The sequence below is a fragment of the Dioscorea cayenensis genome, chromosome 14 (genome assembly GCF_009730915.1).
Source record: "Dioscorea cayenensis subsp. rotundata cultivar TDr96_F1 chromosome 14, TDr96_F1_v2_PseudoChromosome.rev07_lg8_w22 25.fasta, whole genome shotgun sequence".
NCBI classification, from domain to species: domain Eukaryota; kingdom Viridiplantae; phylum Streptophyta; class Magnoliopsida; order Dioscoreales; family Dioscoreaceae; genus Dioscorea; species Dioscorea cayenensis.
This window is the reverse complement of record NC_052484.1, coordinates 3,746,371-3,772,139: the sequence shown is the minus strand read 5'-3', so window position 1 is coordinate 3,772,139 and position 25,769 is coordinate 3,746,371. Positions and strand designations below refer to the sequence as shown.

Below are 25,769 nucleotides of genomic sequence, written 5' to 3'. Positions count from 1 at the left end.
ATTTGCAAACTTAATCAGATTTACAAGCCATCATTTGAAAACATCATCAAAATAATGTGCCACATTCAAATATCCTGTAAGATAATGCCCAACAAAATTAGACTCAATAAGCCTCAATCAGATTTACAACAAAATAATGCCATGCAAGGTTTTTACCCTGCTAATAGTTGTATTTATTAAAATAAAATAAAACAAAGAAACAATTGATGCAAAAAACCTTGATTTCACTAATCAATTGAAATATTACAACCTGTCACCAGTTTATATATACAGTAATTGTGAGCCAAATTGACATCCCATTAACAAAAACAACAGATTACATCCTCAGACATCATCGGGTTCTCATGTGGAGTTTACAAAAAGATTATAACTTTAAAAACAACATATTGTTTTTTTCCTCCACTAGGATAAAAATATAAACACTATTAACCAAAAACATTCATTTGTCTTCATTAGTTGTTTGTGCTTTTCGTCGTGTTGGGAGATCTAGACCTTCAACTTGTGCGAGATGATTGGTGACCAACAACTTCAGCTTGATTTTTATTTGCAACCACCCTTGCATTTCTTCGAGCCTAAACATCATAATCATGAAAGAACACATGTTACTAACCAAAACAAATCAATAATGTGCTAAGCTTTGTTAATGTAAGAATAGTTATTACAATCAGTTCATTGGTAGTAATGAAGGATGAAGAATTTGCAACTTCTCTTCCCAGGATTGTTTCTCCAGTGTGAGCTCCCTACAAGTGTAACTCTCACACCCCTCAGCCATTAGAATTCATATTACATTGGCGACTAATTCACACAATTAGGCTAAATTTATTACTTACTCTTAAAATTCTGGTTGGCCCATAAGCAGGTCTTCCTCTTTTTTTTTTTGATGTAGCATAGGTCTTTTCTTTCCCATTTGTCTTCATTCTCTCATTTGTTTTCTGTCCACTCGATCCAACTTCAGTAGTTGTGTCCTGCTGATGCATAATAGATACTCTTATGATGACTAAATTAAATTAATAGAGAATAAAGATGTAATCGAGATATAAGAAGTGCAAAAAAACTTACTCTACTAGCTTTATTCTGGCAGCTTTTCCTATTGTGACCTTCCATGTGACAAATTCCACACTTGAACACTCTACCTTCCTTTGATAGTTTTGTATTGCTTTTGTTTTTGCCTTCCAAAGGTTCTCTTTTCCTTTTTTTTGCAGGTCGACCAGGCATCCTCTTGGTTATAGGTGGCAACATGGGGCCTTCTTCACTTGTTGGCCAAAATCGTCTTCCTTTCACTGCACTAATATTGAACTGGTATGCCTTCAGGTAGGTCTCCTTCTTAAACCATTCAGATATGTAATTAAGAGGATCTAGTCCATGAAATGCAATTGCCGCCATTGCATGTTGACAAGGGATGCCACTCTTGTCCCATTTTCCACAAGAGCAACTATTATTTGCCAACTTAACCACATAGGTCTCCCTCACCAATAGCTGCACATCATCCCAATATACTTCATGTTCTGCAGCCCCATTCCAGTCCACTTGCCATTTTCCACTCTTACTTCTCTCTGTCTCAAGTTTGGAAATAATATTGGGCCCAAAATCAAGCTTCCATTTCCTAACATAGTTCCTTTTGACAACCATACGCTGCATTACATACCTTCTTATTTCTTCAAGCATTGTTATAATCGGTTTGCTTCGAGCTTCCACCATAACTCCATTAAATGTCTCACAAATATTGTTGTCAATAACATGACACTTGACAACATCATTGAAATAAGTTGCACACCATCCACTAATAGGCCATCTCTCCAATAACTCTTCCACAGCCATACCTCCTCCCTTCACCCTTTTCATTTTTTGTAATTGACTCTGCATCTCAGGTTCACTGGTGGACCTTGCAGTGCTCCAAAACAAAATCTGAAGCTCTTTACCTGGATGCCTTTTTCCCCACCTCGCATAAATATGCCTTGCACACATTCTGTGCTCAATCAACGGTAAGAGAGAATTAACTGCATGAATAAGACCCTACAAGCAGAGAAAATGACAAAATTAAAACTATTACTTAATCAAATAAGCATACTCAATGAAAATAGCTACTTACTTTTTGCATGTCACTAACAATAGACCATCCAAGGCCATCCTCAATGCCAAGATCCAATTTTAGTTGTTGAAGAAACCATGACCAGCTCTCAGACGTTTCTTTCTCCACAACTGCCCAAGCTATAGGAAACATGTGGTTATTCCCATCTCTTCCCACCGCCACTAACAATTGTCCTTTCATTAATCCTTTCAAAAAACAACCATCAAGTCCTATGAGCCTCCTACAACCAACAAGGAATCCTTCTTTGACAGCTGTGAGGCAAATATACATCTTTTGGAATATTGGTAATGCATCTTGACTTTGTCTACCAAGCACAACAACCACATTACTCCCAAGATTTGTTGCCCTTAACTCCATTGCATAATTATTGAGTACCTTGAAATCTTCAATAAATTGCTGCTCAATCTTCCTCAAAACCAAACGCCTAGCATTTTTACATGTCTTATCTGTAATAAACACACCAAATTCTCTCCTAACAAGGGCCTTTAAGTGTCTTGGCTTCATGACAGGTATTCCAGCTATTATATCACCAAATTTTTCCACAACAACATGTGCAGACACTCTTCTATTCCTTGTAGCCCCAAGAAGGCATGAATGTTCTGCTTGATAGTGTTTGACAACATACAGCTTCTTTGAACTGCACCATGAACACAAAATCATCCAACTGCAACCTTCTGCTGAGCATTTTGCCCTCACCCGCATTGCATCATTCTTTATATATTTAAACTCAAATCTTTTCCTTGTGGAAAACTCAACAAGTGCATTCTTGAAAAGTTTCAAATCTGAAAACCTAAGATCAAGGAAAAATTCTTCTAAATTGGTAGTGGGGTCATAGATCTTCCTACTTGATTTTTGATAATGTGCATCATCTACATCAGACCCACTACTTGTGTCAATAAAACTCCCAGGATCCGATGAGTCCATGTAATCACTCAAACACCCACCAACTTTATCACCTTCATCCTCAATCAATTCCTTTTGATTTTCAGCAGGACACTCTGTGTTACTAGCAGGCGCTCCTTTATCTACATTGTGACTTTCATCTTTTTCAACATCATTACCTTGTATTTTCTTCTTCAATTGGATATATTTGCTCACTTTGACCCTTGCCTCCTCCCATTCTTCATCAACATCAGAGTTGTAATTTATTGGGACATCTAGCATCCTCTCTTCATCATCTTCACCAGAATAATTACCATTGTTACACTCATTAGCCTCTCCCACATCCACATCCACATCAATTTCGATATCAGGCTTTCTCACATTCAATTGCAAATCAATTTCAGAATTTGACAATAAAGCGTCTGGTATGCCTTTGTTATGCTTAAACCCTGAAATTTCAACATAGACATCCACTGTATGTAGTTTCTGTAATTGATTAACTAATCTTAAAATATCCTCATCATCACTTATCTGCATCAATGTTGCCCCATCATCTCTGAAGAAAAAACTGACAGAGTTTGTAATGTCATATCCTAACTCTTTTATATGTCCTAACAAATCCCAATAGCATAGCTTGTCAAGATCAACAAGAAATTCAACCACTGATCCATTAACATATTCAACTTCTCCTTCCCTTAATAATGTCCCCCCATGATAATACTTAACAATGTACACATCCCTATGATGAAACATTTAAAGATTAATTTAGAAAAACAATCATATGTATGCACAATTGAAGGTTAATAAACAAGCAGATCAAGAAGACAAGAACAAGTTAATGACTGCTTAGATATTTGTCATGACAACATCATAACCACCAGCTAATAGCTAATGATTTTATTAAAACTGCACAACCAAACTAATTTGCCTAGAGTGTTACAATGCAAACTAGTTTTACATTGAGCACAACCTTCAGCTTCATACAAAAATCAGAAATAACACGCATACAACACCATCACTTAATTAAATGATTTGATGTTGTTATTGTTGTTCATGGCATGTTAGGCTTTTTAGTATATATGTCAATTATTTTCAATCACTTGATTACTTTTGACTTGTGTTGTCTGCCTTGCCTTGTGATAATGGGGAAAGAGACAGGTTACCAAAATGGATCTAGTTAAGATTGAAAATATTATAAATTATGCAAATAAAACAACCAATAAAATTAGTCAAAACTGAAGATTAATTTAATAAGGTAACTTAGCACATCAACTAACTAGTCATGTTCATTAATTGGGTATTATAAGCTTAGAGTAAAATAGAGAGGAAAAATTATGGGAAAATAAAGATAATTTAGTTAAGATTTACAAAAAAGTATATATAAACCAACAAAATTTTTATATCTATAAATAAGTCACCCATTTCAATCTAAATCATAAACCTTACAGTTTATATAAATTGGTATAAACTCATCCACTAGAGATGTGTGACTAACTGTTTAAGTGATGAACAAGGAAGAAGCACACTAGTAAAACTTCATTGAAGAAGGTATGATGGAGTTGATCATGTTTCCAACAAATAAATGAATACTAGATCTAAACTAACTAAATGTGAGACACATGCATAGGTTGGTTGGTATATAATTTAATAGAATGAACTAGAAATTGATTTCTTTGCATGAATGTCATGGAAGTTGTTGATTAACATCTATTTTCCTTCATTTTTAATAGAAAAGGCTATGACCTAAGACAAGGACAATTATTTGAAAGCTGGTTTTACTAAGATTCAGGATAAACATACATTTTACTAAGGCTATGACCTCTATGTCTTCAACATAAATAATTTTATGAGTAATTTATTACCAATGGGCACGTACATAATCCATGTTTAATATAAATACTCACTTAAAATATACTCAACTTCATTCAAATCACTCCCCAAGCAATGTTGAAATAATAAGATTCCAAGGCAAACCTGTTTTAGAATTGGATCTTCAAAAAGCTATATATAAAATATGTGGGATTCTAAACCAATGATCATAGCAAAATTAAAAACAACACTAAAGGAGATTAAAAACCACTAGACAAAGTGGTAACATCAAGAACAACTTTCTAAACAAAATTATAAACCACTAAAACAGAGTGGTAACATCAAGAACACACTATCTAAATAAAATTAAAACTAAAAGTGGTAACATCAAGACACTATCTACACAAAATTACAAAATTCTAAGACGTAATATGGATTTACTTCCATATCAGTGTCAAAAGCTAACCACACAAGCAAGACTTCAACTAGTACACAATCAACTCAATAACATAGTTCATCCCACCCAAAACAAATCATCAAACAAATCCAACCCATCAACACAAACAAATAAGCTCAAAGACATGCAAAACAAGACCAAAACAACAATAACAACCATCACAGACTTCATATGTTATATAAAAATAAAAATTAAAAAATTATAAACTATTATACCTCATCCTGTGTCATATGAGGTGAGATTGACTCGATTTTCTTGTATCTTCTCAAGGATGGGTTGTAAAGGCCACAAATTTATCTTCTCTAATGTCGAGTTTCGCAGGCATCCATGAGAGCTTTCGCCGGCGTCGAGTGTCCGAGAGCTAATCGAGATCCACGGGAGCTTCGCCGGCGTCGATGGCTGGAGTGATTAAAGATTAGAGATTAGGGATTTTGAGAGGGGTTGGGGCTTGGGGGAGAGTAGTTTTTGCAATGGATTCGGATCCAAGAAAGCGGATCCGGATTCACTTTTTTAATATTTTTTTTAAATTTTTTTGTAATTTTTTATAATATTTGAAAATAAAAAATGCCACATAATAAAAAAGAGAACGGAAAATGTAACGCCAGTCACATGGAGGACTAGCATTTCTAAATTTCAAAAAATAAAGGGACTTAAAGGGCCCAAAAACTAATAGAGGGATGAAAAGGGCAGGAATTGTACTTGTTTAGGGACTAAAAGGGTAATTTTACCTAAGAATTAATAGAAAGGTATCTTCTAGAGCTGCACAAATCAGTAAAAAAAGCTAGAAGACACTAACAGACAATTGGAAAAGGGGGATGCCCAAAATATATACACATAAACAACAAGATGGTATTCCAGGAAAGCAGACTTTAAGACTTAAATGTGTTATAGATTAGCTGCAATTGGTTTCCAAATAAGTATTTTCAAAAAGATGGTATATCATATAATTACCCACATTTTATAGGTACATAATATGGAAAATTTCCAACTTTTTATGATCATAAAAAAAGTTCATTGAATATGCTTTTAACATTAACATTTGAATCATTAACTGTGACAACATGCAGCTAGTGTATATACTTGAGACAACAAAGGCAATAGGAGAATACATTTTCAAAAGTACACCCTCAGTGTCCATTCAAGGCTATTGAGAACAAATAAAATAAGTAGGTTCTATTTCCCAAACTATCTAAATTGCTCCAGGAGAACATTGAATACATACTTATGGCTAATCAAACTTATTTGGAAACTAATTAAACCTTATGACCAAAACAAAGTTCCATAGGAGTAAAGCTCTCACCAAATTCTATAAGGTCTTCCATACTCTTTTAAGATTTACAACTTTTCATTGTTCACCACAGTTAAATTTTCATTGATAGGCTCTTTAGTGTGTAAAATTGCAATAGGACTGGTACCTTTTAATCAAATGTATCAGCCATTTTATTTTATTTTATTTTATTTTTTGCTAATGGAGAGCTCTACACCCACAGAGCTAAAAAAGAAAAACAACAAAATAAGTCCCAGACAACCCTAGCACTTCAGCTCACTCCCAGAAGCGGCCTCCACCAGCCAACTCGGCAACTCTAGGCCCCTATGGAAGAGGGAAACCGACGGGTTTTGCAGGGCAAAGTTCACTATTTGATCCGCTACACCATTTTGGTCCCGAGAAATCCAAATCAACCTCACGTTATTGCATTAACTGAGCAGCTGTCTGATCTCCAAGATCTGGTCAATGGCACACCATGTCACCGGCAGTTCATCCTTATGAATCCAGTCAACAACGCAAGCACAATCCATGTAGATGTTCTGCAGGTACATCTTCCTCTCCAGGCAGCACAACAACACCTCCTTCAAAGCATTTAGCTCCCCTTGGACACTGGAAAGTGTGCATCCACTCCTAGCACCTGCCAGTATAATTTCATTGTCTCCATCCATTCCTAGCACAACAGCTGTCTGAAATATATCAGCCATTGTTGATCACACTTGGAAATTTCTAAAAAGAGGCCCTCATTGACCAAAAAACCTTTATCCATAAAATTTCCATAAGGCCACTAGTCATTGAACTATGACATCTCATACTTCTCTTTCAGCGGACCATATGCTTTGATTTCTTCATTTGACTAAATTAACCCTAAATCTACATTTATTCTCATGTTTCCTAAGTCAAATTTGTGACAAAAAGTAATTTTTTTTCACCAATCACCAACATGCTCAAATAATATGCCTGCTAGATTCGATCACTGACACAGAAAATTGTTATTTATAAGTCCATATTGCTAAGAATTATGCCATTCACGGAATTGACTTTCAGGAAAACCCAATTAGAGCTATTATTCAAGCATTCCACTACAGTGTCCAACATTATCAAAACATTGCCAAGTTCCTTCGACCTAGCCAGTCCCACAATCTTCAACAAAGAAGAGAAGAAACATGAAAGAATAAGCGAACAAGCAAAGAATGAGAATAACCCCAAACACACCTTGATCAAGAGTTGGAAATTCTTGCAAGCAAAACGCCTGACCCAGCGATTCAATAAGGTTTACACAACCTTATGGTATGGGCATGCAGACCAAACACACACACATATATATATATAAGAACAAAAAATTAAAAAAAAAATCCAAAAACCAAGAAGACTGACCTCAAGGTAAACAAATCTAGGATTCAAACCCCAATGACAAATTTGAACTTTCTCAATAGTAAGATTCCAAACTATAAATTTCGCAAACAGAAGCAAATATTAAAGAAGAACATCAATCAATTAAAATTCAACCCTAATTGAAAAAAGGTCCACTATAAAGATCAAAATTTTCAAACAGAACCAATACCACAAATAAGAACCAGATTCAAACAGCAACAATGGGAAATGGATAACAATCATCAAGATAAACAAAAGATGGATGTTAAAGTACTTACAAGGGAATTGAGAAGAGAGATCTGAAGCAAGATGGTATATAAAATCTGCAGGAAAAGACAATTGAAGATCTTGTAGTCTGGAAAATCACAGTGCATCAAAGAACAATAAAAATCAGTCTACACAACAACAAACTAAGCTTTCAAAGAATAATAAAAATCAGTAATGGTACCAAATTATGAGCAGCAACCCAGCAATTGGTCCAACCACAACAGCTGAAAAGAAAAACAAAAACCCACAATCAACACATAAGCAATGGGATCATACCAGTACAAATGGCCATGATTTATAGATTCACAGCAAATGAAGTCTTAGTTAAAACATTTGCAGATATAGCATTGCCAATGCTTACAATATCTCAAAACACATCATCAGACAACGAAACTAAGCTTGTTAGACACCATAAACACCCATAAATCAAGGGCTCCAGCATCAAAGATTCAAAAAAAAATAATAATAATAAAAAATAAAAAAGAACAAGTGAATGAAAGCCGGGATTCCAGCACAAGCTCATACAGATATCAAATCAGCACAAAAAAGACCAGATCGGTGGAATGCTGACCTTAGGAAACAGGTTGGAAGAGGAAAATGGAGTTATTCTAGGGTTCAAAATAGGAAGATGGGATTAATCCATAAATACCTCTCTATAAGCAAGAAACGACGACGATGGGAGAGCCTGGTTTGTCATGCTTGAAGGAAGGGTGCATTGGGATGGAAATTGAAGTGGAAGTGGAAGTGAAGTGGATCATCCTCGTTAATGGCGAAGCGGGGAATAGAGATGGATCGAAGTGGAAAAGAGGGAAAGAGTGCTTGAGTGAGTGCTGGAGAGGGTGAGGGGATAATTTTATTTTATTTTATTTTATTTTTTTTATAGATCACTTAACTGTCTTGTTTTAATTTAATAACCAACCTTCAATTTGTATCAAAGTAGTTATTTATTTTTAATTGTAATTCACCGAGTCATCACCTGATTGATTTGAGAACCAAATAGCTTATATGACAAATGAAAAATATATGTTAGCTTCCCTGTGACACATTAGCCATCCTACTTGGATTGTACACATGACTAAACTTGTTTTCGGCTGCCATATCATTTATTTGGTTCCCAAATTAATCGGATAATTACTTGGTGAAATAAAATTAAAGATGAGTGAGCAAATTTTGATAAAGTGAAGTTTGATTAAGAAAATGAAACAAAACCATAGTTAAGTCAGCCTATGAAAAAATTAATCCGGAGAGAGTGTGAGTGAGTGAGTGATTTATTTTTTTAATTTAAAAATAGAGTGGTTTTGTTAAACCGGCTGCATAGGTTAGTATAAAAATTTACACAATTATCGAGGTGTTTTTTTTTAAAACCCTTCTATATATGTGTTTCTAAAAATTAAAAATGATGTAGTGTCTATGCATACATATATTAAAATAACACTAAAATATATACTCATTAGTCACTGGTAACGGGTGGATTAATTTTTTGATAGGTCACTAAGCTTTGAACTTATTTCTTTCCGGTTACCAAAGTTTTAATTTGTATCATAAAAGATACTCAAGTTTGATTTTGTTTCATCGGGAGGTTACCAGCGAATGACCACATCCATGCTATTGACGTGGATACCAGAAAAAACACAGTCAACACAACTCGCCACGTCCTTAATCTGAGATGGAGCCTCCACGTCAGCAGACTTGCCCACGTCAGCAGAGTTGGTAATCGTTTTGATACTAAATGAAAACTTAGTGACCCAAATGAAATGACAAAATATATTTCCATGACAAATTTAAGTGTGACAAATTATTGAACAACCTATGTTATTTTATTTCGGTCACTAAGTTTTCATTTAGTATCAAAACGGTTACCAACTCTGATGACGTGGACAGGCCAACTAACATGGAGGCTCCATCTCAGACTGAGGACATGGCGAGCTGTGCTGACTGTGTTTTTTTCCGGCATCCACATCAGCAGCTTGGATGTGGTCACTCGCGGGTAATCTCCCGGTGAAACGAAATCAAATTTGAGTAACCTTTATGATACAAATTAAAACTTGATAACCGGAAAGAAATAAGTTCAAAACTTAGTGACCTATCAAAAAATTATCGAAAATAAAAATACAAAAGTAATTTAGGTGCTTATAAATATATACATATGTAAGGACAACAAACTAATAATAAAAGTAAAATTAAAAATCTAAAGCAAGGAGTTTCATTGACAGGCTCGAGAAAGAGGAACAGAAGGATGTGAATACCTTCAGTGGCTATCTCATTGAAAACCCACTTGTTTGCTGCTTTAGTGTAATCAATTCCGTCCCATGTTATGTGTTAGAGCTGGAAGCTCAAATTGGTATTATTTGATAAGTAAGAAGAGAACTTGGCAAACAAGGTGACAAGGATGATGACATGGCAAATGACTAGGCACTTGATGATGTGGCAAGAAGTGACAATGAAGACATGAAGGCCAAGATCTTATGAAGATCTCTCTTGTGGAGAATATCTACACAACTATCATTAGAGAGTCTATCTTTAGCAAGGAACATCAAGGTAAAACGATCTCTCTTAAAAGACAAACCCATGAAGAGAAAATCTAAAGCTATGATTTAATCTTATCTTTGGTAAGATCCGGGATGATAAAATCTATCTTTGATGACTCTAATTTTCATGAGAGATTTATTTCTTGAAGACTATGTGAAGGATTTTCTAAAGAGGGAGTAACCTATTGTTGGCAAGTATGAAGGCCTTCATTTAGAGACCAAGATTGCAACAGAACTTAGTTTAGTATGAAGCTATTTTGAAGACTCAAACTAAGATAGGAAAGGGCAAGCCAACATGATTCTCAAGACCATAATTAGCAATGCCAATTTAAGGAGAAGATCCAAAGTTAATAATGGGACGGAGTTATTTGAAGACACATGCCATTCAAAGGCACAAGCTATCTTTGGCAAATTCATAGAGTTGGAAGAAAATTGATGACCCAAGCTTGGATAAATGAAGATCATGCTTGGAAGATCTTGAAGAGCTAAACATGGATGAAAGAAAATCAAGTTTAGTAGTAAAATATTGAAGACCAAACCTAGATGAATGAAGATCAAGTTTAATTGTTGTTGAAGACCAAACTTGGATGAATGGAGATTGTTTATATAATAAATTTTAAAATATTTGGATATATCTAAGATTACCCAAGAATACATATCTTGAGGCGATCTAAATATTAAAATCCCTAGATTGGCCGAGAGAACAGATCTCAAGGTGATCTAAAAAATATCCAAATCCTAATATTAGCTGAGAGCACTGATCTCGAGGCGATTTTAAATATTCAAATCTCTGGATCAGCTAAGAGCACCGATCTCGAGGTGATCCAAAATACTCAAATCTCAGGATCTTGAGGAGATCTCAAAATGCCTCAATTATCATGATCCGCCAAAAGCACAGATCTCGAGGCGATATAAAAATATACAAATATCAAGATCCGCCGAGGGCACATATCTCGAGGCAATCTAAAAATACCCAAATATCAAGATCCGCCTGAGAGCATAGATTTTCGAGGTAATAAAAAAATACCCAAATCCCAAGATCAGTTGAGAACACATACTTTAAGGCGATCTAAATATTTAAATCTCCGGATCAGTTAAGAGCACCGATCTCGAGGCGATCCAAAACATACAAATCCCAAGATCAGCCGAGAGCACATATCTTGAGGTGATCCAAAATATCCAAATATCAAGACCAGCCGAGAACACATATTCTTAGGCGGTCTAAAATACTCAAATACCAGCCGAGAACACATATCTCGAGGCAATCCAAAAGATCCAAATCTCAAGATCACCAAAAGCACAGATCTCGAGGGCAATCTAAATCCTAAAATCAGCTAATAATACAAATTACGAGGCAAATATCAGATATAAAAAAATCAAATAAGATAAAAGATAAAACAAATTAAAAGAAAATAATCAAATCAGATAAATATAACATATATATATATATATATATATCAGATAATATATATATATATAATAAAATAAAATAATATAAATCAAAATATGATAAAAAAATAATAATTTAAATTCAAATGAAATAAATCAAATAAAATAGTAATATATATAATAAAAAAATATAATATATATAATGATAAATAAAAATAATAATAATAATAATAATAATAATAATAATAATAATAATAAAAATCTAAAAAAAAAAGTTTTGAACCAGAAATGTGGTGATCGTGGCCTCCATGATCAGTACAACCGTCAACGAAACAACCCATGATCGATACGTGAAGAAGGGCTTTACACGGTTTTTAAAAGGGGAAGGAGGAGGAGCGAAAAAGAGGGGAAAAAGAAGGAAACCAACCGGTAAAAAAAGAAGAACATGAAGAAGAGAAGAGAAGGTCGAAGAAGATTCTCATTTCCTCTCCCTACCAATGTCTCCGCTGCCACCCTTGCCTGCCTCCGATGCTGCCGATGTTGTCCGTTGTTGCTTCCGCTATCGTCACTGCATGTCGTTGTCGTTACTGCTGCTTTACAGGAGATCATGAAGTACTAGAAGGGCACAAAGTTACTGATAAGGAAGCTACCTTGCTAGAAGCTCGTGAGAGAAATCGTACAGGACTTCAAGATAGACCTGGAGTTTCAGAGCCATGCCATTCTTGCCCAAAGATATCCAAAAGCTGACCCAGCAGACCCGTGAAGCTGTGCGTGGGTTGGAGTTGATCATGACTTCAACAAGGACGAGAAGAACCTGTGCATGGGTTGTAGGAAGATAAGACATTGATGGTTGAGGAGTTCATCAAGAAGTTTGAAGAGATTAATGGTTCTCCGATGAAAGAAATTAAAGAAAGGTATCTAAAGTGGTCGGAGGAATTACCCAGGAATCCATTCTATATTATAGGGTTTCTCATGTTGCTCTCCTCCTCTTCCTCCTTTGAAGACTCCGAGATCAGCGATTTCCGTGCTCAATCTCTATGAGCAGAAGTACCTCCACATGCTCAAAACTACCAACCCCAGAATCAAGAACCTTGGTGGCACCCTCTGATGGCCTTTTTGCGCCGGAAAGAAGATGCAGGGATTCATCTACAAGGACCTTCTCCAGCATGCCACCGGCATTGGAGCCTCCTCCTCCCAAGCCCCCATGCCGCTTGGATGATGACCAATTCGCCTGGCCTTGGACAAGAATCCTCGTCAGCATTCCCATCAATGAAAAATCCCGGATGGAGCTCAAGCACCGGTTTGCTGGTTTCAATCCAGTGAATATGCTGACTCTCCGGAATGTTTTTGATCAAGAAAATGAGTCCTGGATGGGATCTGCGGTGGTAGAAATCAGCAAAAGCTGGTCGGGTTGAGGGATACCATGGCGTTTGAGAACCAGATGAATGCGAGCCAGTTCGAGAAACGAGATTGGGAGAAGAATAGAGATCGGAAAAAGGGGTTCTATGGATAGATTGCTTGTGGTGATGACTATGAGTCGGAGAGCAGGGTGGGAGAATATTTCAGGGTGCACATTGAGATGCGGACCATTTCTGATGCTGCCAAGGAGGAATCAAGGAACTCTGGGAAGGTCATTGCCATCCTCTCTGATGAAATTAAAGCCAAGAATGAGAACCTGAGGAATTTGGAGTATAAGTACAATGAGATCGCTCTGGCGAGGCAGCATGTGATGGAAGACAAAGATAAGATTCACCAGACTTACAATGAAGAGATGCAAAATATGCATCGGATTGCTCGTGAGACTACGAGTAGAATTTTTGAGGAAAATGTAAAATTAAGGCTGGAATTGGACTCAAAGAGGAAGGAAGTTGATTTAAGATGCAAACAGTTTGATAAATTTGAGGCCAAAAGCAATGGAGAAAAAAATACACTTGAGGATGAGAAGCAAAAATGGAAAATTCATCACTTGGGCGAAGTGTAATCGGAATTAAAAGAATTTCAAGTTACATGTAAAAAAAAGATATTATGTTGATAACGCAGATACAAAAGCTGCAGAGTTATGCTCTACTTGGCAAGAGGAACTTAAACAACTATCATGGTAACCGTATAAGATTGTTGACATTGACGGAGTAAAAAAAATGATAAATGAGGATGATGAAAAGCTAAAAAAATCTATGGATTGAGCTTAGTGATGATGTTTATAATGCTGTAACCACTGCTTTGGGGCAATTTGGTATGAGGGAAAGTAACAATTTTCCCTGAAAAGTTAAAGTTGTGAAACGTTTTGATGTGTTTGGTTGAAAAAAAAACTATGTAAAGTAATGGTCAACTTGCAATTACTTTCCCTTTGATCAGGGAAAAGGATTCACAAGGGAGGGGGGTGTGAAACGAATTACATCATGGTTGGGAAAAAAATATGAGACATGCAAAATTTCAATGTTACCCCTTTTATAAAATAAAAATTCTTTTCTTTTGTCATGTCTTCCTTTTAAGAACCCTAACTATAGCGAATAACCCCTCCATCGCTTCTTCCTTTTCAAAACCATAGGACAAGACAATCTCTATCGGTAAGTCTTATTTTTTTTTTTTAAGAATTCATATGGGAAGCGTATTTTGTGGATTATCAAGTTCGGGTTATCAAATTTCTCGTAATAGAAGAGCATAAGTTAAATACCTACTTTTGCCGGGTATATAAGCAACTTTCTTATTTTATTTATATATAAATCATTGATTAATGTGAAAATTAAACATGTATTTAAAGTATGGTTTTATTTTATTTTATTATTATTAAAGGGTAAACTTGAGAATAATCATAACTTTGCATGAAAAGCTTATTTATACCGAACAAAGAATTCATTTTGCATGTATTTCAATTATAATATTCAAAATGCATACAAAACACTATATTGTTACTTTACAGGGAAAGTAAATGCAGGAAAAAACTTTACAAGAAAATGCTTTACAGGAAAAGTGTTTCCCTGCAAAGTACCAAATGGGCCTTTGATGGGGATAAAATAGTACAATCCTAGTGGAAGATATGTCGTGCAAGGATAGACGAAAAGCAACAATGATGGAGGTAATCTAGTACACCTTCAAGTGATGGAAACGCAACAAGTGAAAAAGACATTAGAAAAGAACATGAAAGGAACATCATTCCATTATTTTAAAACTTGGAAATTAGTACCAGGGAACTGCGAACTAATGGTGCGCTTCTTGCATGAATGATCTATTTGCCTTCTGCATCAAGAGGTTACAGCTACTACTCCGTGCAACAGGCTTGTTAAACCGCCTTGTACTTTTGCTTAAGAGCTGATGTATGTATAATGGCTATTGATGTTAGAAAGTCTTAATTTGTTAACTATTAGAAATTTAATTAGAGTAGGGTATACGACATCTAAACATGTAAATATGTCGTATTATAAAGCCAAAGTATGATATCTAATATGTCACATTAATTAAATAATTAATATGTAGCGGAAGCAGGATCACTTACCTCCAGCCATAGCAAATCAAACAGGACAAACGAAGGGACTAAGATCTGCACTTGAAAAAACCAAGGGCTCTTCCAATCTATCTCGTTCTCTTCCATCAATGGGGCTGGGTATTCTCGAGAACGTTAGATTGGGGACCTCTTGTGCTGTACTATATATAATCCTTACTATCAAAGGATAAACTCAACTTAAAATTTAAGTAGATTATTATCCAAAGTGCCAATTAGAGTTAACTTAGAATTCTATTAGATAAATTCATGGACCACTTTATTCAGTTTGAATCCAGATTAGATTAATATCAACACAAAATTAATTCAGACTAAAATTCAAACTAACAAAGCAATGTAGAATTGCATTTGTCCTTTGTTATTGTCATCTTCTAATTCAGCATTTATCATTGTTTGCTTTTCATCACCATTAGAGCTAGAGGCATATTGCGGCTCTGCTTGGCATGGCATGTGGAACAGGGTGCATGTGAATTACTTAAGTATCCTAAGCTCTACTTATTTTCCAAGCAGGATATATCTCAATATTAAACATCATTCAATGAGAGCTGGGTCCTACCCAGGTGCATGAAATGTTTGCCAAAATACATGAAAGCCACTAGCTTTGCAATGGTATATATATATATATATATATATTACGTGCATATGCATGCAAACGTGTGCGTACCACCTTTATACCAAAGGCAAAAAAAACTACAACAATTATAGGAGATGCTAAGAGGATTCATGTCATGTGCGGCATGGGATGGTAGATTTGAACGTTGACTTTTGCATGAGATGGATGTGGTGGTCACTTGGCATCTTGAGAGAATGGCAAACTCAAAATCAAGAAAGTAAAGATGCATAGAAGACACATGGCAAGTGGGGTTTAGAAGAACATTTATTTATGGTTCATGTTATATTGGTGTTTGGTAAATAAGTACTATTTATTTCCAAAGAAGCATGAGTAAAAATATATATATATATATTTGGTACACCGCTTGGAACTTAAAGTAGGTTTGCTTAATGATGAAATCTGGACCCTTGATCAAACAATTAAAATGAGATCCCATTCATCCCATATTGCCTTGAACTTAAGATGATGTTATCTGATGATGAAATCTCAGTCCTCCAATCAAATCTAAGCCATTAATCCCATATCGCCTCGAACTTAGGATATTGTTACTTGATGATGAAATCCCAGCCCTCCAATCAAATCTAAACCATATATCTTATATGGCCTCGAACTCAAACTATTTCTTCTTGATGATGAAATCCTAGCCCTCCAATCCTATCACTTGATGATCAAATTTGAACCATTCACTATGTTGTCTCAAAACATATTATGCATATGCTCCTCATCTTCAATCCTCAAACCATACCATACCCCTTCATTATATTTGCCACACTGGATAATCAAACCACACTGAAAAACACTTCATAATGAGATATATATCTCAAGACAGTAAAGAGGCATGCAGCGCGACGATGAGGCATATGCATCAACATGTGCTATATATATATAATAAAACAATAATCAAAACCAAAGCAGCCAAGTCGAGATTCAAGATATGAAAAGAGTCAAGACTTAAAAACCTATATAAATTGACAATTGGACTCAGCAGTCTAAAGACATCAAAAGTCGAAAGACCTAAAGAGTTTCACAAGTCAATATTTGAAAATTTATATAAATCGACAATTGAACTTAGTAGTGTCAAGACATCATAATTCAAAGACCCAAAGAGTTTCACAAGTCAAGACTTGAAGAAAGTTTCACATGCATAAAAGCCAAAGCTTATGGAAAGTCAAAATCAAGTTTATGATTCATCAACATAGAGAATCAAGAACTTGAAATTCAAATCAAATTCAAGATGCAAATCAAATACAAGATACAAAATGTCCAAGACATAAGTTCAGATACAAGTTCACAAGTTTCTAAATCATGTCCCAGATTCAAATTCTCAAAAATTTGACAAAGACCATATGTCAAAGCATGTTGTTCGGCGGAGATAAAATACTACAATCATTGTTTACTTAGGCCCATAAGACTAAGTGGTGTCAAGATGATTGAAAATTCCTTGTACTTTCATAAATTCATATTTATTGAAATGAATGAAATTGATTATCACAACTTATTTTCCTTGTTCACACTTATTTCTTAATCGGAGGTTCCTGCGCCAATATCTAGGGTAATAAATATTAAGGGCTTGCCCCTAATGGAAGTCATGAACCCATAATCTCTTGAAGTCATAAAAAATTAAAATTTGATTTGTGATCCATTATTTTCAACCAGTTAATCCTAATTAAAGGCTAGGTGAGAAAAAAAGGAGCCCACAGAGATCAAAGTTTAGAAAGAAGATTGTGGAGATCTTTGAAGACCATCTTTGGTGAGATGGAGACGCGCTTTGGTTGATGCGACCTTCCGGAGAAGGACATACTGATATGACTTGAGAAAAGAGGCTAATTGCTAGCACGGGAAGAGCTCGGGAGGAATTGACTACATCGACGTAAACTGGAGCAACCGGAAAAGTTAGAGGTGTCACAGATCGTGTTGCAACGGGAGCTGTAACTCAATCATGATCAGTAGGTGGGTTGCGTTGCAAGCTCGGTTGCAACATGAGTTACAACCTCTAACTTTGAAAAGTGACCAAGTTAGGAAGCCGCGGAGATTCTAAAAGAGAAAGCTAGTTTAGGACGTAGAGACGGCTATATAAGATACCTTACTTTGAGATTTAAGATGTGTGTCACAAGTGAGAAACCCTAGTGTGTGGGTTGAAGGGAGTGGGCATCGGCCAATCTAGAGATGGTTAATCTTTGTCATTGTGTGAGTGAAAGTGAGTGTTGTACTCTTCATTCTTTCCCTCTTTTAGTAGATTGTTTTCTCTAGACTAGGCTTCTCAGACGTAGCCAGGTTGTGCTTAACTGGGTAACTAATTTGTGTGTCTCTTTTCTCTTGTATGTTTATTTGTGTGTGATTGCATTTCATGATAGGTTGAGCGAAAAATTATCACACTTCTACCCCTCCGGAACTAACATTATGTTTTCTCTCTCTCTCTCTCTCTCTATATATATATATGTAAATCAATGGCTTCTCTAATCCTTAAATAAATATTGCCATAAAAATTTCAATTTATTATCATGGCCTATGCCTTTCAATGATTTATTAATATTCATTTCTTTAAGTACATGAGTGTCACCAAAAACAAGACCTTTACCAAGAGAAAATTTATATATATTTTCTTATTGTACTTTTCTGAGTTGCTAAAAAGAATGTATTTAGCAGAATAAACATCTCCATAGATGAATATAGAAGAAGGGAAATATTCTTTGAGTTAAACCACCGCACTTTCATTAAACACGCAGTTTATTGAATTTTTGTGCTATTTTATTGAATATCTTAGCACAACCGACGAAGTTTAGTTCCGGAGATGACAAAGGCCTTCAGAGAAGAACATTAGTTCAAGTAGCCTAAGAGAAGCTCGGTGAGATCATTTTGACCAATGTTGAATGCATACCAAGCTCTTTCCAAATAATCGTTCTTTGGTATTAAGTTTTCCAAACTTCCCTTAATTATTAACAATAGTAAATAGAGTGCATGCATAGAGTTGTTAAGTTTAGTATTGATGCTTTCCTTTTTCGGAGATCATGCATTTGAGACCTGGATTTGAACCGAGAGAACTGTAGTTTCCGACTTCTAATTAGAATGGATTGTAGGCACCTTGATTCAGTTGTATAATTAATTGTGGGATGATAGTTGATGCAGATGTCACAAAATTAGCCCATGGCCAAAGTTAGTGCCTAAGGAGTCCAAGTATATATGTACTCAACTCAAGTATGTCAAACCGAAACTCTCGACTGGAATTTAATGGCCCATGTACAAATAACATTGTTTATAGTGAAATTTATATTGACTTATAAAGTAGATAATAAGATGGCCATAGGAGGATTGATGAGCAAGAATGTGCAACAAGAGGTCTCTGTACTTAGAGACAGAGAGGGGCCTAAGATGACAGAGAGGCTACTGGTGTCAGAATTGGAGTGGCCGATGTTAGTTATATACGGCAGGGAATTTGCTTGGTGTGCAAGATGAGGAAGTTTGGAGTGTTGTTGTTTGTTTTCTCTGTTGTTTGGCATTATGTTCTTCAGGTTTATATACGTCTCTTTTCTTTTAATAAAGTTATGGTTTATCCATTTTTATCAAAAATAAAAATAAAAAAAAGAAGTTTGGAGTGATAGAAGCAGGATGAGACATTTCATGAGGAGGCTCTTTTTTATGTTATTTTTGTACGAAGAATAGGAATGAAGTTGGTGTTAATTTGTATATATAGAATTGTTTGAGGAGAGAGAGTAAATGATTATAATTGAGATTTGTACTAATTTATATTGCTATAAAAAATGTGCAAAAAAAAAAAAATCAGTATTGGTTGGGGTTTTCGTTGGAATAGATTTTGATGTAAGTGATTATAAAAAAAAAAAAATTGGAAACTATGCTTTCCATCACTTAGTTTATCCTCTGTATATTTCTTTAATCACAATTAAAGAAACTTACATTTCAATTTTTACTTTCTGTTACTAATTGTCCAAATGTGCATATAATGATGGTCTTCACGTCCTTTATAGAGGGTTCTGATTTAGTCGAATAGGGTTGCAAGTGCTCACTTCAACCTTATTCTCTATGCTAACAAATTCAAGGCAAATGTTATGTAGTTAGGATATCTACAAATATGTTACATAATTCCAAATTGCATAGTGGTACGCACACACACAATATATATTTGGGTAAATTACAAGATTAGTCACTAAACTATCCACCAGTTCCTATTTTGGTCACTAAACAAAAAAAAATTCTATTTTGGTCACTAACCTTTTAAATTGCTTCCAATTTGGTCACTGACGCCAACGCCGTTAACGGTGAGCTGACGTGGCTTAGCCATGTCAGCGAACTTAACCACGTCAGCACTGCTCTTTAAAAACGTGTCTTCTTTCTTCTTCCCCTTTCCCTTTCCCTTTTCTTTCTTCTTCTCCTTGCCCGTTTCTTTCTTCTTCCTTGCCCTCAGTCCTCTAATGGGAATTCCCGTGAGATCAACATGTGGTAGATTTGGGTTGCAGTTTCCAGTAATGGCCGAAAGCTATCAGATATTGATCATTGTCTCTTCCTTTATTGTGCAGAGAAAATGATGATTCATCAATGGGGAATCGATGGGCTTATGATAATCCATCTGAATGAAACCTGCAGTATGAAAACAACACCATCTATTTCTAAAAACAACATAAACCAATGAATGCTTAATCCTTGTTTATTCTGCTTCACAAATTCAATGAACAACTTGCACCTCCTTGAGAACACACACACAAGTACTTAAAAATTAATTTTTGGCCAAACAAAAACAAGAAAAAAAACACAATACATGGAGAATGGCATTAGCAACACAGAATGTTATTATATTTTAATAATACACAGAATTCCAAGATGATACAGAATAACCAACACGGATCTGCATATAAACTGGTAATTTTGCAGATGATACAAAATAAGAAACATAGTCATCTGGTAATAACATAATGACATTCAGAATTCTGCAGATAATCTAGTAATTCTGCAGATGATACAAAATAAGTAACATATTAATCTGGTAACAACATCATGACATAATAATATTCAGAATGGTAATACATAGAATTCCGCAGAAGACATTCATTTAAAAAGAACAATGTGCACAGCCTCCCCAGTAGCAATCCTTCTTTTCATGTGTACCCTTGGTTTTTTCTTTCTTGTTTGCTAGAAGAGCCTTGGCAGACAATTGAGATGAATACTAAATTTTAGGGCACCGAACAAGAGAGGGAAAAAGTAAAAGAAATGGAACATTACCTCAGGCTCCTCATCCAGAAGGTCGCCACTACGACATTTTCTTACTTTATCGGCCGACTCCATGAAGGAAGGAAGATCAATGGCAGGGTATTTGAAGGAGAAAAGGGCAAGGAGAAGAAGAAAGAAACGGGAAAGGAGAAGAAGAAAGAAAAGGGAAAGGGGAAGGGGAAGAAGAAAGAAGACACGTTTTTAAAGAGCAGTGCTGACGTGGTTAAGTTCGCTGACATGGCTAAGCCACGTCAGCTCGCCGTTAACGGCGTTGGCGTCAGTGACCAAATTGGAAGCAATTTAAAAGGTTAGTGACCAAAATAGAATTTTTTTTTGTTTAGTGACCAAAATAGGAACTGGTGGATAGTTTAGTGACTAATCTTGTAATTTACCCTATATATTTAAGTACAATTATTTTGAATAAATTAGCTTTGATAGATATGGGTTATGATGTTGAAAATCTTCCTATGAGAATCTTTGAATATTTTCAAAGCTTGAACACTTGGTAAACACTATTTCTGTATTCTTTTGGTTTATTATAAATGAAAATTATCATCAATATTTATTCCACACAAATATATATTTTAAAACTATCAAAATTGCAAAACCTCCGAATTAAGCATATTGAGGGAATTATACTAGTATGATATGATAGATTATCCTATCCTATCCTTCTTGTATTGTCCACCAAACAAACCTTGTTAGTTTGAAATTTTTTTGGACGATAGGAATTGGACAATTGGGCCTAAACTTGTGGGTCTTTATATTTTTAAGGGTATAATAACTTGTTTGTCCAAATTTAAATCCTGACAACCAGGCTAAGTCCAAATCCAGCCTGCATTAGCATAACCACCTTTGTTCAAACCTGTTTTATTCTAGGTCAAACTGAACAGAGCCGGTGGGCCCAGACAAACAATTACCACCCTACCTGAACCACTGGTCATACCAATGAAAAAAATTCCTAAAACTTGCGCACTAATCATAACAATGAAAAAAAAAACACTAACTGCACTTATTAAGCTGTTATTTCATTAATCGTTCCACTCATCAAGCTGTTTGTTCTCTGCAGCATGATCAGAGGGAATTGTTCAATGACAGGTCTGGCAAAGAGGAAGAGAAGGATGTGAATATTTTCCAGTGGCTATCTCATTGAAAACCCATTTGTTTGCAGCTTCAGTGTAATGAACTCCATCCCAAATTATACTTTTCTCTGGATGTGAACATGATTTCCCCAATAAAACTTCCTCCCCCTCAACTATGCCTTTGTCTCCACATCTCACATTAAAATCAACGTTATAATCACCACCACCAAATCCACAGCATGTTCTCAGTGGAGTCTCAAATCCTGAAAGCAAAGAAAAAAAAAAATCAATTGATTATAATGACCTGTGGCTTTCAGTAATTAATTTATTTTTCGTTATTTTCTAAGTAGGGGTGGTAAAATTCCGGGTTAGGACAAAACTAGATATAGATAACTTATACTATCAATAGATAAATTTGTTGTCAAAACATGGGCCTAATTTTAAATCTTGACAAATATAACTTGTCCAGATCAAGTTTCTTTTAAAACCAAGTTGTCCAATACATTTAAATTCACTCAAATATTAAATTATAAAATAATAATTTAATTCACATTAAATGAAAAAAATTGTTCAACAATCCAAAATAAAAAATTAAATCATACAAAAAGTCCAATTCTTAATAGAAAAATAATATAAGTATGAAATTAGGCTTAAAATAGCTAGGTTTATTATTGTGGGCTTTTAAAATTTTAAAGGTAAAAGGGCCTGTTGTCCGAATTTTCTTATTCGAATCCGGCCCAGATTTAAATCCGGATAACCAGGCCATGTCCAGACTCTCCTCGCATTAACATGACTTTTGTCCGAACCCGTTTTATTTTGGACAAAAACCTAGCCTGCAGGCCTGAACAGAATATTGCGCTTTGCACTTTAAAGTAGGTAAATGTCACACCAAAACAAAGACATTCAACAAGAGAAAATTTATGTACATCTTCTTACCATACTTTCTTGCGTTGCTGAAAAGTTTGTATTTGGCAGAGTAAACATCTACATAGATGAATGTTACAGAAGGCAGATCTTTTCTGAGCTGTGTCACTGTTTCATTGAGCATGTTATTGAATTTTTGTGCTAATTTATTGAATATCACAGCACAACCGATGGAGTCAAGTTCCGGGGAACGATGAAGGTCTTCGGATAATAGCATAGGCCAGGCAGCCTAAAGGACCTGTGTTATGAATCCAAAAGGATTTGCCCACCTTGTTGATATATTTCCTGCAATACAACGGTATTTACATTAATATAGTTCATATTCTCTATTTTTATTATAAGTTAAATAAGACCACTTACTTTTACGGCATCACTGAACACCTTCATTGTCATCGGGATATACTCATCAGCAGATTGATTATTAAAAAAAAGTTCGGTGAGATCGTTTTGACCAATGTCGAATGTATACAAAGCTTTTTTGAAATAATTCTTCTTCAGCATCAAGCTTTTGAAAACTTTCCCTAATTAATTATTATAATTAGCAAGCAGAGTACATGGATAGAGTTGATCGATTTAGTATTTAGTAATAATACTTGCCTTTTATGGAGATAATTTGAGACCTGGATTTGAACTGAGAGAACTGGGATAATTGAACTTGTAATGAGAATGGACTATAGCCACCTTTACTTAGTGGCACACTTTGTTGCATGATGGTTGATCCAGCAGTGGCAAAGTTGGCTCCATGGCTAAAGTTAGTGCCTAAAGAGTCTAAGTATGCACTCAAGTATGCCAAACCAAAACTCTCAGCTGAAATTTTATAGTCCATTTATAAATAAATAAGTTTAGTTTGTACAAATAACATATGCTTGTAATGAAATCTATATTGATTTACCTATAAAGTCGATAATAAGACGGCCATCAGAGTATCGACCGGCCGGCATGTGAAAGAAGGTCTCTCCATTTGGAGGTGGAGCAGGACCGAAGGTGGCGGAAAGCCCGCCAGTGTCAGAATTGGAGTCACCGAAGTTAATTATGGCAGGGAATTTGCATGGTGTGCTTGAGGACGTTTGGAGTGATAGAAGTAGGGCGATACATGTCACGAGGAGGTTCATTCTTTTTTTTTTTTCTTTTCCTTATTTGTGGCTGTATGAATAGTAGTTGGAATAAGGTTGTTGTTTGCATTTATAGAATTGTTTTAAGGTGAGAGGATTTGATTTAAATGTGGAGTAATGAGAAATCAAATAATGGGAACAAAGAAAGTAAAAGGGCTTTGGGTTTGTTGTTTTCTTCCCTCATAATTTGTTGCAGTATAACAATTGTTTTGAAAATAGTTGTTTTTGTTCTTATATATTTAGTTTAGGTAAATAAAAGAATTGAAGGAATTTAAAAAATTAAAACCTCATGTTTAAAAGATAGTTTTTTTTTTGCCACAGGCGTCTTTTTCAAAAAGTTTGTTGGTGATTAATGAGTTACGTAAAATATAAGTTTTTGACCAAGCCTTCTTATATAAATGTAAATTGGTATGTGTTATTATTTGTATATTTTCAAAGATTATCATCTATCTTGTAGGATTTCATCCTATATAATTTATTAATATTTAACTATCAAGTGGTGTTTTATTTGTATTTTTATATGTTTTATAATTTTTTTAATATTATATTTTATATATAAGTTTAAATCAATGCCAAACATTTGATCACAACATCCCACCAAAGAGTATTTCTATATCATCTCCATTTCAGTTCTTTTCTTGCCGATTTAATTATTCAGTCATGGAAGTAAGTTTCCTTTTTATTTTTTTCATAGTAGTTATTTTTTAATAAAGTGGATAAATCATGAATTTATTGAAGATAAAAGCAAGTATAGAACACAAAAGCCAACAACAGATACAAGGAAGGGAAAAGGGCCAAAGCCAACGAAGTTAATGGCCATCACTAGGAGTGATGCACCACCTAAAACAAACAAGCTGGAAACAAAACAAACAGCGAGGAAAACACAGCTAGGAAGACGAAGACCGCCATAAGGTGCCAAAGGTCTTCTTCAGTTTTCGAAGAGAGAAGGTAGGGAGTGGATCACTCCCGAGTCAAGGGTTTCGTGGATGTGTTATTCTTAACTTGTCGTGTGCTCAGGAAGATGAGGGAACACTTCAGCCTTTGGATTGAGTTTGAAGGTATTTGTTGGTGATGCGAATCCCTAGCTACAAAAATCCAGGAAAGAATCATATGAATAGTTTTAATAATAATAGAAAGGACATCCTGAAAATGATCATTAAAGATGTGATTGTTTTTTCAAACCAAATATTCCAACAAATTGCTTTAGAAAGCAAGCCCCAGAATTCTTACTCGCTAATCATCTAAGGACGGGATTAAAGA

The 25,769-nt window shown here is 35.2% G+C and overlaps 1 protein-coding gene and 1 pseudogene across 1 annotated transcript; both read right to left on the bottom strand.

Annotated features, from left to right (window-relative positions):
- Positions 1 to 494: 494 nt before the first annotated feature.
- Positions 495 to 13,326, bottom strand: LOC120276032. Its single transcript, XM_039282777.1, has 9 exons — positions 13,111 to 13,326; positions 12,740 to 12,873; positions 8,324 to 8,366; positions 8,154 to 8,230; positions 2,090 to 3,710; positions 1,060 to 2,013; positions 831 to 968; positions 663 to 740; positions 495 to 572 (listed from the first exon to the last, which is right to left on the bottom strand). The coding sequence occupies exons 1-9, from the start codon at positions 13,324 to 13,326 to the stop codon at positions 495 to 497; spliced, it is 3,339 nt and encodes a 1,112-aa protein (XP_039138711.1).
- An 8,887-nt stretch (positions 13,327 to 22,213) lies between these two features.
- On the bottom strand, positions 22,214 to 24,577 carry LOC120275999 (annotated as a pseudogene).
- Between the last annotated feature and the right edge of the window lie 1,192 nt (positions 24,578 to 25,769).

What these genes read in the sequence shown, in the direction of transcription:
- LOC120276032 (XM_039282777.1), bottom strand. Translation starts at nt 13,326, where the DNA reads ATGGGAATGCTGACGAGGATTCTTGTCCAAGGCCAGGCGAATTGGTCA. An exon ending in GGGTTGCTGCTCATAATTTG is followed by an intron (nt 8,231 to 8,323) that starts GTACCATTACTG and finishes GTGATTTTCCAG; the next exon opens with ACTACAAGATCTTCAATTGT. An exon ending in TTGTTAGTGACATGCAAAAA is followed by an intron (nt 2,014 to 2,089) that starts GTAAGTAGCTAT and finishes CTCTGCTTGTAG; the next exon opens with GGTCTTATTCATGCAGTTAA.